At 41.0% G+C, this 18804-nt stretch overlaps 2 protein-coding genes across 2 annotated transcripts; both read right to left on the reverse strand.

Moving 5' to 3' along the window:
* Positions 1 to 204: 204 nt before the first annotated feature.
* mvda (mevalonate (diphospho) decarboxylase a) lies at positions 205 to 8921 on the reverse strand. The gene is made up of 10 exons (XM_056278973.1): positions 8739 to 8921; positions 8223 to 8293; positions 7878 to 7992; positions 7593 to 7739; positions 5016 to 5215; positions 4698 to 4772; positions 3860 to 4078; positions 3259 to 3374; positions 2967 to 3075; positions 205 to 730 (listed from the first exon to the last, which is right to left on the reverse strand). The coding sequence occupies exons 1-10, from the start codon at positions 8812 to 8814 to the stop codon at positions 653 to 655; spliced, it is 1206 nt and encodes a 401-aa protein (XP_056134948.1). The 5' UTR covers positions 8815 to 8921; the 3' UTR covers positions 205 to 652.
* Positions 8922 to 11032: 2111 nt separating this feature from the next.
* On the reverse strand, positions 11033 to 18586 carry pdcd5 (programmed cell death 5). The gene is made up of 6 exons (XM_056278892.1): positions 18393 to 18586; positions 12723 to 12766; positions 12515 to 12576; positions 11946 to 12037; positions 11790 to 11861; positions 11033 to 11705 (listed from the first exon to the last, which is right to left on the reverse strand). The coding sequence occupies exons 1-6, from the start codon at positions 18456 to 18458 to the stop codon at positions 11658 to 11660; spliced, it is 384 nt and encodes a 127-aa protein (XP_056134867.1). The 5' UTR covers positions 18459 to 18586; the 3' UTR covers positions 11033 to 11657.
* Positions 18587 to 18804: the final 218 nt, after the last annotated feature.

The following is an 18804-nucleotide window of genomic DNA, read 5'->3' on the forward strand; positions in this document are numbered from 1 at the left end:
CTAAATATTGATAGCCATCACCATCCTTACACAGGCAGAAGTAGCGCATTACTTGCTTGCAAAGATGTGCAAATATGCAAAATGTATAGCTATACACATAAAAGTAGCTGATGACTGAACGGTGAGCTTCCTGATTTTAGAAAAAAATAAACATTGTAGACAAAAATATTAATAGAATTTCCCTTCATCACAAACTTAATGAACTGAAATATAGGCCATTTTATTATCATACAAATTGTGAATTAATGCATGTTTAAATCATTTCAGAAAAACATTTTTAAAAAGGAAAAAAATTGGTCATTACAAAATTTGCCTCTTAAAAACAGGGAATTACAATTCATTTGTATGTGTCCATCAGAAAGGTTATAGCAAAAGGCCAGATGCTGCACAGCAACAGTTTGTGTGGCTAAGTGGCACATTTCAGGTTATCCCCTTAAAGGGATAATTCACCGATTTGAAAAAATCCAATTGGATTAGTTGCAAAATTTGTTATGACCTACTTTTCTTGTTTTGTTTGATGGACAGATACTTTGTTTATCAAACAAAGGGGGAGAGAGAGGGGATGACAGAGAGACAGAGAGCGATAACAACAGGTGGACTGAAAGATGCAGAGGTATACAAATGGTATTTCCACTTTCAGAACCACAGAATATCAGGCATTCTTGGGTAAACCATCAGGTCCCAGCAGATGCTGGTTTGGGTGTTCCACAACACAAGGGCCTGGTCCAGCCTAAAACATGAAACAAAAAAATACAGGATTACTACAAAAGGGACAGGTTCGTGTTTTAAATTATGTACTGTTAAAAGAGCCATGCAGTTAAAAAAAAAAGAAGAAAGAAGACAATTAAATGATGTCTTGAAGCTGTCCGATATGAAAAGTTGAGCAGTATTAGGAGCTTGAGCTGAATCACTCACTGAATTCATTATGAAATAAGAAAAAGCTTAATATGTTATCTAGCAAAGCCTGGAATATGGGTATTCTAAAAATTATCTGTAGAATCACTAAGTGAAATGTGAGATTAAAATGCATGGTGGATGTGTGTCACTGGAGCTCAAAAATAGTTGGGCTTCGTTAGTAGTAGGAAATCTATTGAGAAACAGCTATGAAGCATAGCAGGAAACTATCACAGCTGTCTTTTCTAAATGGAAATACATACACTACCGTTCAAAAGTTTGGGATCACCCAAACAATTTCGTGTTTTCCATGAAAAGTCACACTTATTCACCACCATATGTTGTGAAATGAATAGAAAATAGAGTCAAGACATTGACAAGGTTAGAAATAATGATTTGTATTTGAAATAAGATTTTTTTTACATCAAACTTTGCTTTCGTCAAAGAATCCTCCATTTGCAGCAATTACAGCATTGCAGACCTTTGGCATTCTAGCTGTTAATTTGTTGAGGTAATCTGGAGAAATTGCAACCCACGCTTCCAGAAGCAGCTCCCACAAGTTGGATTGGTTGGATGGGCACTTCTTTGAGCAGATTGAGTTTCTGGAGCATCACATTTGTGGGGTCAATTAAACGCTCAAAATGGCCAGAAAAAGCGAACTTTCATCTGAAACTCGACAGTCTATTCTTGTTCTTAGAAATGAAGGCTATTCCATGCGAGAAATTGCTAAGAAATTGAAGATTTCCTACACCGGTGTGTACTACTCCCTTCAGAGGACAGCACAAACAGGCTCTAACAGGTACTATTTAATGAAGATGCCAGTTGGGGACCTGTGAGGCGTCTGTTTCTCAAACTAGAGACTCTAATGTACTTATCTTCTTGCTCAGTTGTGCAACGCGGCCTCCCACTTCTTTTTCTACTCTGGTTAGAGCCTGTTTGTGCTGTCCTCTGAAGGGAGTAGTACACACCGGTGTAGGAAATCTTCAATTTCTTAGCAATTTCTCGCATGGAATAGCCTTCATTTCTAAGAACAAGAATAGACTGTCGAGTTTCAGATGAAAGTTCTCTTTTTCTGGCCATTTTGAGCGTTTAATTGACCCCACAAATGTGATGCTCCAGAAACTCAATCTGCTCAAAGAAGTGCCCATCCAACCAATCCAACTTTTGGGAGCTGCTTCTGGAAGCGTGGGGTGCAATTTCTCCAGATTACCTCAACAAATTAACAGCTAGAATGCCAAAGGTCTGCAATGCTGTAATTGCTGCAAATGGAGGATTCTTTGACGAAAGCAAAGTTTGATGTAAAAAAAATCTTATTTCAAATACAAATCATTATTTCTAACCTTGTCAATGTCTTGACTCTATTTTCTATTCATTTCACAACATATGGTGGTGAATAAGTGTGACTTTTCATGGAAAACACAAAATTGTTTGGGTGATCCCAAACTTTTGAACGGTAGTGTATGTTAAGATCAAAATACAGGAAACTCATCTTTTTTTCCGAAACTTTGATTTTTTTTCCAAAAAAATAAATAAAATCAAAACACAGGAAACTCCGAGCTCAACTCTTACTATAAATAATCATACTGCAAATTACAATGCTAAGATAATCCAAACTATGAGAAAGTTGTATTTAAATGCACATTTTATTATTGTGCAGCCCTAAGACACATGACAATACAAAAGACATGCAACAAATATGTGACAAAAAGCCATGGGTTCTCTACCAGAGACACAAAAGATGATTGTGACTGAGGGCTCACCAGCCGGTTTATTAAAACCACACAAGACTAAAAACATCAAGGTTAAAAACACTAAAATATCTGTAAGAGTCTGGCTGGGAGAGAGTGGCCGCTGAATACACGTCTGCAGCCACTCTCTCCCTGTCTCTGATGTGTCTTTGCTGGAATCCGGAAATTACACCAACTTTTTGGAGACTGTCCCTGACTTAATCCTCAGATAGGCACTGAGGTAAGTCCAGTCCTGTCTCCTTTGCATCTGATTCCAGTCGCTGGTAAAAGTAAACAAATAAATGTGTGTGTGTGTGAGAATTTGTGTATATACTATTTAAGTACCTTGGTATTAATAATGTAGCCAATTCCTTTTGGCATGGGTGCCAAACTAATAGCGTTCTTCAGCTCCTCGGAAAGGTCTACACAGTCAACTGGAAGACCCTTTAAAAATCTGCAAAGGAGGAGAGAGAATGCCTGACTAGCACAAAAAAAAAAACAGTACCTTGGAGTAATACTACTGATTTAGATTTTTCCCCCCACATACGTACATCACAGATCTGTCTATTGGTCTGCATGCCAGAGATATTTTTGTTGAATTATGAAAAAACCTCAGTAGCTTTTGATATTTACTCACTGTCCTCCGTTGGTCTCTGGAGGGAAGAAATGGCGTACCACCTGGACAAACTCAGCAACATTTTCCTGTAGAGTGTAGATCACAGCATTTGGCCCTGCATCAAAAGTGTAGGCCACCTGGGAGGAAACAAACATAAACTGACTAATAACGTCATACCGAGAGAGAGAAACATTTCCTATGAAAATGAGAGGCTCAATAGTTATGTCTCTTAAAAGCTGAAGTTCACAGTGCATACAGCAACTTGACAAACTTTCTGTTCCCCACAGGTTTGCAACACTCACTGAAGTTTCACAGCTTCATTGCACCATTTCAGAATTTTAAGGACATGAACATCTGTAAATGTCCGACACAGAACCCTGATAAAAGTGACACAAAACTAGTAACACAAAATTAGTACACAAGACAAAAATAAACTTATAGGTTGCAAATGGTGGCTACCCGTTTCACATACCAGGAATGAATGGAAACTGTAACTTAAAGGAGTAACAAACATTTGTCCAACAGTGACATTTTGACGAGGGACTCTGCCCTGACATTGCGTTACCACTGCTATCAATTATGTTAACATTATGTTTCCAGGTCAGGGCCAATAGCTGCTCACCCTTATGTCCCTGTAGTGTCGGTTATACTGATGTACTAAACTGATGACTTGACGAGACACATTGTTGAGGTAGAATATTGGAGGGTAAGTGTCAAGGCAGGTGGCATGGAACTGATTACTGTCCTTCATTGTTAGCTCAGCAAATGTAGCAAAGTCCTTCCTGTGCACTGCCTCAACCATCTCCTCCATTCTGCCCGGGACAACCGAGTCAGCCCGGTGCTACGAGAGAGAGGGAGAGAGAGAGAGAGGGGGTTAATAATCATCTAGCCTCAAGTGCAGATCCTGACAAAAAAGTTGTAGAGATTTTTCTTGATCAAAATTCATAAACAAAAAGACGAGTAATAGAATAAACAAAAAAAAAATCAAAATATGAGGAAGAAACAGCATTGCAATCGACAGAATTAATATCTCGCCTCATGCTTGTTTAACTTGCATGAGATAACCAACTCCTACCATACCACACGAGTTGGCTAAAGTAAATTGAACAGCAAGTAAAACTCAAGATGCAAAATTAATTCTATGCATTTTTATTTGGAAATAAAAGCATTTCCACATCTAAGTCTTGAATGCATTCTGTTCTGTTATCCCCATGGCTTAACAGTCCTGTTCTTTGACAATAATGCCCCAGTTTCTGTAATTTTTTAAACTTGATGGACATGGTCCCAATACAAATAACCGTCATTCAAAAGTCCTAATCCAAGCTACAAAAGGAATGAGATGAGTAGCGTTCAAACGCATAATAACTATTCATAATAACAAATACTATCAGTGTTGACATATAAGTCAGTGCAGTGATCATAGACCAGTGATGAAGCATGTTCAAGACTGAGTGAAATACCTTTAGAAGGCGGCTTGTTTCTACACTGGTTTGCATCCCAGAGGTACTGCCCACTGGTTTCCGCTCAGCGCTGGCCTGTTACACAAATACAATCGCACTTGTGAGGCTCATCATTTTTGCATTTGAGGTTACACTTAAGAGGATTATGTAAAGACGCATACTGTATATGGAATTTAGTAGTCCCTTCAATGCTATAGTAAACAAGGGGGAAAACATTGCCCCCTCCCCTTTGAGCTGTTAACGTTCTTATGCTCTCGTTTTTACCATCACATCACAAGTACGGACACATACTTGACTTGACTTGACATACAAACCTACCACTAGAACAAGGACCCTGAGCTCAGGCCAATGAGTCTCTGGCGCCACCTGCTGGGCTATACTATCCTTGCCGTCATCTCGCTGTCCCATGATCCACTGGACAAATCCCCCGTACATACTTCTACAGGCACTGCCTGAGCCCTGCCTTGCAATCCCAGACAATTCTCCTTCCACCCCAAACACCCGAGCCAGTGTGTACACTACAACAAGAGTCGAGAGAAATCACATAAAAGCAGAGATTTAGATGATAGGAGGATACATCAGAGTTGAGGTAGAAAGAATAGGAAACCACTTTCAGTATAGTTGATATCTGATATTGAAGCTGCAAAGCCTAATGATAGACAAGGCCACAACATTAGTTCACAATAAGAATTTTTTAGGGGGGTAACGTGGTGTTGTGGCCCTGGGCTGCTCTTCGGCTCTGGACATTATTTAAGTATCGCCTGTATCTCAATCAATCAATCAATCAATCAATCAATCAATCAATAAATCAACCAATCAAGTTGCATTTTATATAGCGCTTTTCTAACTGAAACACATTATGTGTAGGTAAGACGTTGGTTGTAAAAAAAATATACAACTTCAGACACATTTTGTATAACAATGCATTTATATAATGATGATGACAATGGATTACATTTATAATAGTGTTTTATCTTGATACCCAAAGCACTTCACAGTAACCACCAACCACCACCAATTGAAAGAGTAGGGGTGCAATGAGTTATTGATCATCACACAAAAATAATTTCTGTCATGTATTACTGATGCTGAGAGAGAAGGTTTGATGATGGCAGCTATGAAGAGAATGAAGAATGGAAAGGTGGTTGGTCCTGATGACATACCTGTAGAGGCATGGAGATGTTTAGGAGAGATGGCACTGGAGTTTTTAGCTAGATTGTTCAACATAATCTTGGGAAGTGAGAGGATGCATAAGGAGTGGAGAAGAAGCATACTGGTACTGATTTTCAAGAAAAAGGGTGATGTGCAGAACTGTAGCAACTACAGAGGTAGAAATTGATCGGCCACAGCATGAAGATATGAGAAAGAGTAATAGAAGCTAGGTTAAGAGGAGAGGTGACAATTAGCAAGCAGCAGGATGGTTTCATGCCATGAAAGAGCACTACAGATGTGATATTTGCTTTGAGAATGCTGATTGAGAAGTATAGAGAAGGCCAGAAGGAGTTACATTGTGTCTTTGTGGATTTAGAGAAAGCTTATGACAGGGTGCCGAGAGAGGAGGTGTGGTATTGTATGAGGAAGTTGGGAGTTGCAGAGAAGTATGTAGAAGTGGTACAGGATATGTATGAGGGAAGTGTGACAATGGTGAGGTGTGCGTTTGGAATGACAGATGGATTCAAGATGGAGGTGGGATTACATCAAGGATCAGCTCTAAGCCCTTTCTTGTTCGCAATGGTGGACCTGGAGATCAGGCAGGAGTCTCCGTAGACTATGATGTTTGCGGATGACATTGTGATCTGTAGCGAGAGTAGGGAGCAGGTTGAGGAGAGCCTGGAGAGGTGGAGGTATGTACTGGAGAGAAGAGGAATGAAAGTCAGTAGGAGCAAGATGGAATACCTATGCGTGAACGAGAGGGAGGACAGTGAAATGGTGAGGATGCAAGGAGTGGAGGTGACGAAGGCGTATGAGTTTAAATACTTGGGATCAACTGTCCAAAGTAATAGGGAGTGTAGAAGAGAGGTGAAGAAGAGAGTGCAGGCAGGGTGGAGCGGGTGGAGAAGAGCGTCAGGAGTGATTTGCGACTGAAGGGTACCAGCAAGAATTAAAGGGAAGGTTTACAAGATGGTTGTGGGACCAGCTATATTATACAGTTTGGAGACAGTGGCACTGATGAAAAGAAAGGAGGCGGAGCTGGAGGTGGCAGAGTTGAAGATAATAAGATTTTCATTGGGAGTAACAAAGAAGGACAGGATTAGAACGATTATATTAGTGGGACCACTCAGGGGACGGTTTGGAGACAAAGAAAGAGAGGCAAGATTGAGATGGCTTGGACATGTGTGGAGGAGAGATGCTGGGTATATTGGGAGAAGGATGCTGAATATGGAGCTGCCAAGGAAGAGGAAAAGAAGAAGGCCAAAGAGGAGGTTTATGGAAGTGGTGACGGAGGAAGATGCAGAGGACAGGAAGAAATGTAAACAGATGATCCACTGTGGCAATCCCTAAAAGGAGCAGCCTAAAGTAGTAGTATTACTGATGCTCTTTCCCCTCACAGAAACTACTTTGTTTTTATTTTTTTTAAGAATGCCAGTGTATCACTACTATACCATACACTGGTGTTCTTCAACAGACAGAATAGTTCCACGATTTAGCATCGGTCTGTGAAGGAAAAAAAAGCATAGGCGATACATGCTAATTCAAACCTTTCTTTGTTGCCTAAAAGTGTTTTTTTTTTAGCTAACCCCATTTGCTGCCGTTCATTTTTCTCTGACAAGTTGCCGACTCACTGCAACAAGCAGCCTGATTTCTGAACTAAGATAACATCCATGCATAAATACTCCTACTCACGCCACCTGGTGGCAAAAAAATCTGAACTATACCTTGAACACAGTCACTCACCTAAACAAGCAAAGCCAGCAGCAGAGGAGGCCAGTCCAGCAGCAGTAGGGAAGTTGTTAACAGAACAAACGTGGACTTTATGAGACAAACCAGTCACATCCACACCAGGATCCCCATCACTCCGTCTCTTCCTTGCTAGTCGGCGAACTGAAAGTGAAACATCATAAAAAGAACGCAAAGCATGAAAATGACAAGAACTGGCCTTCTTTCCATTTACCTCACTTTTTTGTTTTGTCACTCCATGTGCCTCTCTCTATGAAACATTAAAAACACACACTGACTCACTTTCTCTTAGACAAGACTGTAGTCTTGGATGGCTTATGTCTTCCTCGTTGCCATTGAGCCATATACGATCTTCTTGAAATGACCTGCTGGATGCAACGGTCGTGGTCGTTTTCAGCTAAGTAGAAGTAGAGGGGCAGGTTATAATGGAACTATTACTCGCAAATGTGTAATTGCTTTGAAAATTAGTTTTATTTTGAAAAATCTACCTAACTTGTCCGTACACGATACACGTCAATACTGCTGCTGGCTCTACAACAGTCAGTAAACAGTAGTTTAAGTCCTCTGACTGAATATACATTGTTTAACTTTGGGTGTAGCGTTGCCATCTGTTGCCTCTGGTGTTACCTGGTCTTGATGCAGAGTGACACTCAAAGAGGAGTTAATGGGCAGAATCAATTCTTCATTTCTCTTCCCCCCTATGAAATGAAAACAAACTTCATTAACAAGCTGGGCAGTACTTCATTTCATTCATTTTATTTGAATACCTTGTTCATTGTGGATGTGTGGTGTCGATGCTAATGAGTTGTATTAACTTGCTGCTCCAAGACAAGCAACATGTTGTCTTGCAGAGAGAGGCAAGACAAGTGAACAGACAAAAGTAGAGAGGGCGGGTAGCCAAAATATTCCTCCATTCTTATTTCAATATAAGCTAGCTAACAGAAAATAAGCAGATAATAACAAATTGCGTCAGGATGTCATTCACATCGTCATTGAAATCTCATACACAACAGTAACAACGCTACTATTTCCCAGGGTCAATGGGGAGACGAGGGACGACGCTGTTTTATAAAAGGGGCCGTAGTTGCTCTCCAGTACCTTCGCCTGAACATTAGACACCAGGCGTGACTTGCAGATACTTACAGTATTTGATGACAGCTATGTTCACTGGAGCTGTGCAGGTCACCATGTTTAGTTTGTCGACACTGTCTTCAGGCATAGCCGTATCTTATGTTATCCGGTTTATGTCGAACCCAGAGATGATATTTTAAAAAAGTATTTTGATTTGAGTACACCTTGCGAGCCTCTCGTAAGCCTCGTATTCAATGGCTGGTGTAGTTAATATTAGCGATATCAGAGCGTCTTCATTGAACGTCCCCGAATGTCTCTCTCTATTGGTTGGAGGGGAACATAAGGCTGGGCTTTCCACCAATTACAGTCAGGCCCTCCCCATTACGGAACTGCTACAGCCAATCGAGCTCATCAGACCACAGTCGTCCGAACTCCGAAATAAACGCGTCAAACTCGCCTAAGGCGCCTCCCAATTGCAAGTGTTTTAATTGTATCTGTTTATGTATGTATCATGGTGTATAAATGTATCTTGTAATGTTTTGTAATTGCAAAAAAAAAAAAAAAACCGTCTAAGGCTCCACGTGTGAGGTTCGTCTGTTTACAACTTCCTGTCGCCTTTATCTCCTCACAAGGGAACGTAGGGCTGACCCCGGTGGTGCCGTCACCGATACAGGAGACCCCCCAGTGGCGTAATCGCGCCATGCACACTAGCGTACTAATAATTTTAAGAGTGTGTACTGCATACTCAAATACTAAATAAGTTCACCTTGACCATTTAAACTGCAGTACAGTGAAGGCAAGCTGGTTGTTCTTGTAGATTTGCCTAAGAAGTAAAGACTACTAGTCAGCTATGTCTCATATGTCTCATGTGACCACTAAAGTTGCAGACTGATTGTTTACGAACTCAAAATTTCATGACTCACTTTTCCTCTCCCATCTCACAAATATCATTAATTTAATGAGCAATTCAAAAGTATTTTCTATAAAAAATAAGGAGTTCATGGACCCAAACAAAAGTAGATAACACACAGACACACTGATTAAAATAATTTACACAAATGCGATAAAATTCATTGAAACGTTTCAGCTATGAAATTCTAGTGATTAAATGTAGAAATTATAGCAATTAAATGTATATGAAAAAAAAACACATCACTTGTCCAAGTCATTGCCCAGAATCAGCCCTGAACAATCTAACAGTGACAGTCTACTATATGCGGCCACATTGGCTGGGTGCTGCACAAACAAAATGTATTATGGAGCATCTGTGTCTATGTTGCAACACTGGCTGCAAACTCAGAAAATATTCCCATTACAGCATGCAGCCGGACACTTCTTGTATACACTTAATTCACATACGTTTTAAGGGCACTAGAAACTCATTTTATATGACAGTTTTGTGTAGCATGGTTTTGGACATAGCCCAGCAAATATTTCCAATAGCTGCTCTGAGCTCTTTGATTATTGGGACGCCCGGTCACATGGAGGCAAAGGCATCAGTGTCTGGGTAACTAATGAGACTTCTGGAGTGTTGAAAATCACCTCAGGGCTGTGCAGGAAAAAGGGGAGGTACTGAAGGAAAACTAATTTCTGGAGGCTTGCAGCACACCAAGAGTAAGTACTGATTTAACATTGAATCAATTTGGCTAAAAAAAAGAAAAAAATAATTTAAACACTAATTGTGTATGTAAAATGTCATTTTAAGAATAGCAATCCGGGCCACTCTGATGGCCGAGCGGAATAAACCGCCGTTCTTGCAATCCGCTCGTCATGTGGCTGGGAGGTTCGTATCCCAGACTCCCGGGGTAAGGCATTCATTAGGCCACCCTTACCCGAGGCATAGTGGGTGTAGATCGGTGTAGTGTTCGGGGACTCGTCGTTCTCCAGCGACCCCTCTGGTCTGTCCGGGCGCCTGCAGCCAAGCAACCGAAAGCATTCTCCCTACGTCTCCTTCGCCGCCTGAAGGTAATGCAATCCATGCGAGGCTTCAGCGTGTAAAATAGCGAGAGCTGCCGACACGAGTTTGAAGGAATCTGGTGTTACGACTATCTTCTTCCCGTGGAAACGTGAGCCAGAGTAGTTATTCGACAAGAGTTCCGGATATATGCCATTGGGTTAATCGGGTGGGATAAGAGGAAAAACTAGAAATACATTTATATTAAAAAAAAAGAAAAGCAATCCATCCATCCATTCCATTTTCCAAGCCAGTTATCCTAATTAGGGTCACAGGATGCTGGCGTCTATCTCAGCAGTCACTGGGCGGAAGGTGGGGAAACACCCTGGACAGGCCACCAGTCCATCGCAGAGAATAACAATCCCTTATTCTCAAATATTTCAAAATAATTTCAGTGAGGGTTCAGTGTTGATTGACAAGATTTTCATATAAGGCTTTTTATTTTTTTTAATGTAAACATTTATGTTACATGCTAGTAAGAACAAAAGAATATAACAAAGTGCTATATCCACAGCAGATAGGATGCTAGCACTGAATAGTAATATACAGTATTCACAAATCAGGCTGGATAAAATGCTGTCACAGGAGTATCTGTTTCACATTTTGTCCAGCTTCTTGTGTTTAAAGAACAAAAGTTGATCATGGTGAAAACAGTGAGAAATGTATTTTTAGCTATAGAGGAGAACTAAGAGGGTAAAAAAAGGATTACTATGGTCTGTCAGAATTGGGGTACAATACATGCAGTGCAAGAATGTAACACCTTACATGGAACAGAGTGTTTTAAGTACAATTACATTTGCACTATCATCATGTATGTTAAAATGCCCCAATTTTGACAATGACAACCTCTCAGTCTTCCTAATGGGCATGTAGTTTCCAGAACCACACAAAAACTGCTGTGGCATTCCAGCATTCAACTAAAGGAAATTCATCCATCAAAAGATGGCTGCCAATGAAGAGAGTCCCACTTGAAGCATTTCTTCTCCGGGACGCTGCCACTATGCAACCTTGCTTATTCAGGGATTCAGTTTGGAGCATCAGTAATCATCCTCATCGTCCGAGTCCATCACCCTCCTTCTGTTAAACTGAAAGGAGGGCATCACAGGGTATGAGATACAACTGATAGACTACTGTAGTCGTAACACTTGGATCAGTTCGGTGACACTTACTGTGACAGTCGTTTTTTTCTCTGTTTGCTGACTGACATTTTCAAGGATTTCAATCAAGCCGGAGTCTGAAATCTGCCAGAGGATGGAAAAAACACTCGAGTTATTTAAGGCAGAACTTCAACACTGTCTTTTAATTTTCAGTAGCCAGTCTCTTACCTTTCCTCCCAGTTTCCCATAACGAGCCATTTGTATGAGATAGTTCTCCACTGCTTTGGCCTTCTCTGGCTTCACCAAAGCTAGATTGCTCACTGAAAACAGAAAAAAAATAACTGCCACACTTTCAATAAAAAAAAAAAAGCAAACGGTATTAATTACACTTAACACTACATGTAATACAATAGTCAGTGAAACATTGGGCAGTTTTTGCAAACTTCTGATGTAAAGCATTATTTTTATAGCCTATATGGTGTTTAGTAGATGATCAGTCAAGAACAGAGTTATCATATAACTTCAGTTATGTTCACAGTGAATCTACCCTTCATTATTCATATTGCTATTGGGCGCACTTGGTTTGAGACCACCTTGGTTTGAGACCAAAACAGATGCAAAGATACTACATCCATCAAGAAGGGCAACCTGCAGCACAATGAATGTTGAAGGTAAAGTGAGGTTCAGTGTATTTTCTAAAATGGTGTACCCTCTCAACTATAGCATTCCTCTCTTAAAAGTGACATTGATGTTAGTGTTCAACAACCAAATTAACCCAGTTTTGAAAGCAAACTTACATCTGGCACGGGCGGACTGGTCTAGGATTTGGGCCAATATAGAGTTTCTCATCTCTGTGTCTCTGTGAATGGTACAAAAATATAATTACTATATACCACATCACCTCACTGGCTCCAATACAATGAGCACTGTGTAAAAGAAATTAAACATCCTGTGGGTTGCCAAGCTGATGTAACCTGGCTTTATTAAAGGAATGATTCATCTTACTTCTGTTTGGCCTCCTGCTGTCCTTTATGATCATTTGAAACATCCTGAAACAAAAGGTGACATGCAATGTTATAATATACGCACCCAAGTGACTTTTGAATTAATATAGGTGAATTGGTAGAGTTATTGATTAATATTGAAAGAGATATCATATCAGCCAGCATTGAGCAACCATGATGAGATGGGTCTCATAAATTATAAAACTTATGATTATTCTTTATCATTACACTCCCATTAGCAAACGGTTCCTTTTTTGCCTCAGATATTGACTTGCCTCACTAATTTGCTTTTGTCTCAAAAATCAGGGCAGCCAAGTGACACCGAAGTTCAGCCTTTTTTACCTCTTTACTTGATCAAATCAAAACTGAAATACTTCCAACTATGGAATATAAAAAATCCAAGCGCTATTTTTTTCCCAGTCAAGCTATCTTGTCTAAGCCATCTCATTTTATCTTAGGTCACTACGAGGTTTGTCTCCACTGACTGAAAATGGGAGACTACTTATAATGAAAACAAACTGGAGGAATGGGATCACCATAGCAATGTGCTGCTGGTTAACATGTTACTACCCAATGCTGGTGTTCAAAGGCATACTTGGCCAAATTACATAGCAACATCATAAAGAGAAATAAACTTCAGTGTCAGGATCCAGCCAGGAAGCACAAGCAATTATCCAGTGAGGATTGTAACACACTCTAAAAACAGATTCTCAAGATAACGATGGGTAGAAAACAAATGAGACAAGCAGCTCTATTTTTGTCCTAGTCCTGGCAAAAGGCCAGTGGACACGCAAATGCAGGCAGATTGGCAATTTATTTGGGCAGAAGGTGGACAGTGGATTTTTCCCCCACCTGCACCCATTTGGTAATTCTGTGGCTCAAAAGGGACCTGGCTGCACCGAGATGAGTGGGGTGGTGCAGCTGGGGTTGTGTTAATGCAGATCCACTGGTGCAGTATAACACTGGTGTCCATTTTGGCTTGCAATTGCACTTCTGGCTTTGCCTGCTCAGATCACGTCTAAGCACAGACGCAGGTGCAATGAGACATTTTTGCGTGGCTGTCTAGGCGAGGATGCACGGAAGCATCTTTCCAAATTTAATATAATGGACGTGTCTATGCACTTCACCTCACTGAAATACAGTTAAAGTCGGATGTTTACACGCTCCTTAGCCAAATACATTTAAACATCCAATAGGTTGTATCCACTAGTACAAACTGTCAATACTAGAGCCTGACATCTGGTTGGGATTCCCTAGAATTCCTGTAGGATGGGCATTAATTCCACTGTCAATCTGGCAAGATGGATGGGAATGTTTTCTTGACTGTAAGAGAATTGGGAAGTGAAAATCCACTCTGGTTTCAGGCTTTAGACTTAACCATTGCGTCCTTTGTCAGCCTCTGTAGGCTTGTGCATGACATGAGGATACTGAACGCAATGTGTACGTTATGTCATCTTCTTCTTGCATACAGCTTAAAATTATGTATATATTTGTTTTGTCACAATCTACAGGAATGGAATATATGAGTAAGGATGGGTATCGTTAAGATTTTAACAGTACTACTACTCTTACTGATACTGCTTATCAGTTATTTTTTAAGAGAAAAAACAAAACAAATTAAGGACAGAATTAACATTGCTTTGTTTTCTCATGTCTGGACAGAGTGTTGCTTTTAATCATCAACCCATGTTTGTATATTTACTTAACTCCATGTGGGCTCGAGGCTGCGAGCATACATAACATACTACCTGAGTTGGATGGGGCAACGAGAGATGAACTACGAGCTAGGCAGTCAGAAACTGTGTATTTCTCTGCCTGTATTTGATGCACTTTTGCTAGATGTTTCAAAAGCTTGCTTGTGTTTTCACCCTTACATGTAAAAGACTTGTTGCAATGAGCATTGTCAGCATTGACTCTAGCGAACTATAGCCAGACTTTTGACCATTTAGTTCTCTCTGCCATTGTCACTAAGAGCAGGCTGTGTGTGTGTGTGTGTGTGTGTGGGAGAGAGAGAGAGAGAGAGAGAGAGAGAGAGAGAGAGAGAGAGAGAGAGAGAGAGAGAGAGAGAGAGAGAGAGAGAGAGAGAGAGAGAGAGAGAGAGAGAGAGACAGACAGACAGACAGACAGACAGACAGACAGACAGAGAGAGAGAGAGAGAGATAGAGAGAGAGAGCTGGCCCTGCCCCTCAGCTCGGACATGCGACAGGCTCCAAGAGAGAGACCTCTCTTCTGGATTGGAAATAGTGAAAATGCATAGTCTTAATCATATTGCAAATTAGAAACAGAGTTGGTGAGATAAAAGGTGCAAAATAAAGTTTATGTAGCCTAAATAAATAGGAAATTTATTTTCTTAATTTCTCCAATACTGATGGCAGAATTGTTAACGTTGGAGCTTATCAATACTATGGATTTAAATAATTTAGCACCGGCACCCGTTTAATACTAGGTTTCGGTACCCATCCCTATAAATGAGTGGACAATGAAGAGGTGCAGGGAAAGAATTTACCCTTAGTTTGGATGGACTTTCCTCTTCATCCATCACAAAAGTGACAATACACTATGCCACAATGCATTTAAAGGGTATGAGAAGAGCTGATTTGACTGGCAAAGTTGAAGCTCACCCAACTCCACCATCTTGTAATGTATTCATTCTAATCCAACTCCCTTTTCAACTGTGCCAGAGTTGCGCTTGCGCTGTCAGTCGCGAAATTACCAAAAATATGTTGGACACACCCCATGTGTGCCAGCTTGTGCTGGAGTTTCATGAAAACAGATTACAATGGGTTTACTATTGATTTTCATTCATTATCCAAACCGCTTACTCAGGGTCGCGGGATGCTGGAGCCTATCCCAGCAGTCATTGGGCGGCAGGCAGGGTCACAACCTGGACAGGCCGCCAAGCCATCACAGCACGCCCCCCCCCCCCACACACACACACCTAGGGACAATTTAGTACGACCTACTATTGATTTTAAAGGATATTCATATTCCAGAAGGAGATGTAGTGGGTTGCAATCTGTATTTTGGCAGAGAAAGAGAGGGATATGGATAACAGAAAAGTATTCTAATGTTGGTTTTAATATGAGCTAAGTACACTCACCGGCCACTTTATTAGGCACACCTGTCCAACTGCTCGTTAACGCAAATTTCTAATCAGCCAATCACATGGCAGCAACTCAATGCATTTAGGCATGTAGACATGGTCAAGACGATCTGCTGCAGTTCAAACCGAGCATCAGAATGGGGAAGAAAGGTGATTTAAGTGACTTTGAACGTGGCATGGTTGTTGGTGCCAGACGGGCTGGTCTGAGTATTTCAGAAACTGCTGATCTACTGGGATTTTCACGCACAACCATCTCTAGGGTTTACAGAGAATGGTCCGAAAAAGAGAAAATATCCAGTGAGTGGCAGTTCTGTGGGCGAAAATGCCTTGTTGATGCCAGAGGTCAGAGGAGAATGGCCAGACTGGTTCGAGCTGATAGAAAGGCAACAGTAACTCAAATAACCACTCATTACGACCGAGGTATGCAGAAGAGCATCTCTGAATGCACAACACGTCGAACCTTGAGGCAGATGGGCTACAGCAGCAGAAGACCACACCGGGTGCCACTCCTGTCAGCTAAGAACAGGAAACTGAGGCTACAATTCGCACAGGCTCACCAAAATTGGACAATAGAAGATTGGAAAAACGTTGCCTGGTCTGATGAGTCTCGATTTCTGCTGCGACATTCGGATGGTAGGGTCAGAATTTGGCATCAACAACATGAAAGCATGGAGCCATCCTGCCTTGTATCAACGGTTCAGGCTGGTGGTGGTGGTGTAATGGTGTGGGGGATATTTTCTTGGCACACTTTGGGCCCCTTAGTACCAATTGAGCATCGTGTCAACGCCACAGCCTACCTGAGTATTGTTGCTGACCATGTCCATCCCTTTATGACCACAGTGTTCCCATCTTCTGATGGCTACTTACAGCAGGATAACGCGCCATGTCATAAAGCTCGAATCATCTCGGACTGGTTTCTTGAACATGACAATGAGTTCACTGTACTCAAATGGCCTCCACAGTCACCAGATCTCAATCCAATAGAGCACCTTTGGAACGTGGTGGACCGGGAGATTCGCATCATGGATGTGCAGCCGACAAATCTGCAGCAACTGCGTGATGCTATCATGTCAATATGGACCAAACTCTCTGAGGAATGTTTCCAGTACCTTGTTGAATCTATGCCACGAAGGATTAAGGCAGTTCTGAAGGCAAAAGGGGGTCCAACCCGGTACTAGCAAGGTGTACCTAATAAAGTGGCCAGTGAGTGTATATCATATCAGTTATTTCGCAATTCAGATATGACATGTTAACAGAAAGTGTAGAGAAGACCATTTATAGGGAGACGTACTTGGAAATAGGACTGTAGTTAGACTGAAAAACAGACTTTCTTTACTGACTTTGAATTGAAATGTGAGTCAAATTAGGAAACAGTGTGCAGCTGGTTTAAAAATCTACTGTATTTTGTGATAAAATGCAAGGAGTTAATGTGCAAATGAATTTGAGGAATTGAGACACTACGGGTAGATGTACTGTGAGGTACTGTCTCTTCTAGAACAAAGCCTGACACCAGCCAAAACAGCCCAGGTCAGTAGAGCTTCAAGAGATGACAGATGTGGCCCGGTCAGCGGAACAGAACGTTTTTATCTTCTGTTCTTAAGTGTTTTAAATAAGAACTGACTCCCAGTATTCCAGCGGGTATGTGAAAAATATGTAGAGCATCTTCTCTAATTTGTGTACTATTTCTTAGAATGTTGTAAATATATTCTGTTTTCAAAACCTGTTGCAGAAATTAATTAAGAATTATATGTTAAAATTGAGGATGCGTGAGAATAGAGAGGCTTAGATCTTCGCTTGTGTGTCTCCTCTGGCATGGACACAGGGTCATTTCAACCAACGACTGATAACCTAATATAGGTTGCAACTGCATGAGTTTGCAAGTACTAGTTGGAACTAAATTATTGCCTCAACTTCGCAAAATGGTTTAGTCTAAGTATTTGTTGACCTAATAAATACACATAGCTATTTACATATTTATAATAACTGTTCATCTCTTATTTTGGAAATCAGAAGACAAAAGAGATAAGTTAACCTATAGTACTCGTCGAGGGAGTCGTTGCATTCGTCGAGATCATGGCGTAGTCCTCCTCTTAACTTGACAAATCTAATAGGGGGGTAGTTGACTGCCCCTGACATAAGACCTCCGTTTCTGAACCGATTCCACCAATCAATAGTTTGTATACTGCGATTATTGTGAAAGACGGCCAGCCAGTATACCCCGTGTCGATAAAACATACAAAGCTAACATCAGCTAGCCGCGGTGTATGTTAGCGAAGATAGCCTGTGTCAGTGCTTACCATATATATGGCAGTACATTGACAACGCATTAAAGTGGTGCCGATACGCTGGCTCAAAAGCACTTGGTCTGCATTAAATTTCAACACGGTGCCATGCCCAACACATGTAATTTTGGGCATCTGTGATATTATATATTACGGACTTTTACAAAAGGGGCTGGCACGGACGTTAGCTCGCCAGCTAGCTACACCAAACGGCACCTGTATAAGTGTGCCATCTCCTTTTATGGTGGGACTCAGTACGCTCTATTAGCTCATGTTTTCTCCTTACCCCATGTTTTGCCTGCAGTTCGGCCATTCTTTGCCGCCGGATTGCTTCTAACTCATCGTCGGCCATTGTGTACAATATTGTAGTTGAAGTAAAATTAGAAACTATAAAGCATTGATCATATAACGTTGCGATATGCGTACAAATGCTACCATAAGATGGAAGGCCCTGTTTCTGCCAGAAGAGACCAATCGACCCATGAAATATCCATCACCGCCATTCAGAAAAGCAGTCGATAACAGAGAATAGATCATGGACGTAAAGATGCCGGCTTTTCAACAAAAAAACATTTCGACAAAGTATGGATGGAGCCACGGACTGAATTAACAGAAAACACAAAGGAACACCAGGATGTATTACATTTAGATCAGAATATTTTTAAGCTTTGGCGATATGATTGTTTTTGTCGGCCCAC

The sequence above is a fragment of the Lampris incognitus genome, chromosome 4 (genome assembly GCF_029633865.1).
Source record: "Lampris incognitus isolate fLamInc1 chromosome 4, fLamInc1.hap2, whole genome shotgun sequence".
Taxonomy (NCBI): domain Eukaryota; kingdom Metazoa; phylum Chordata; class Actinopteri; order Lampriformes; family Lampridae; genus Lampris; species Lampris incognitus.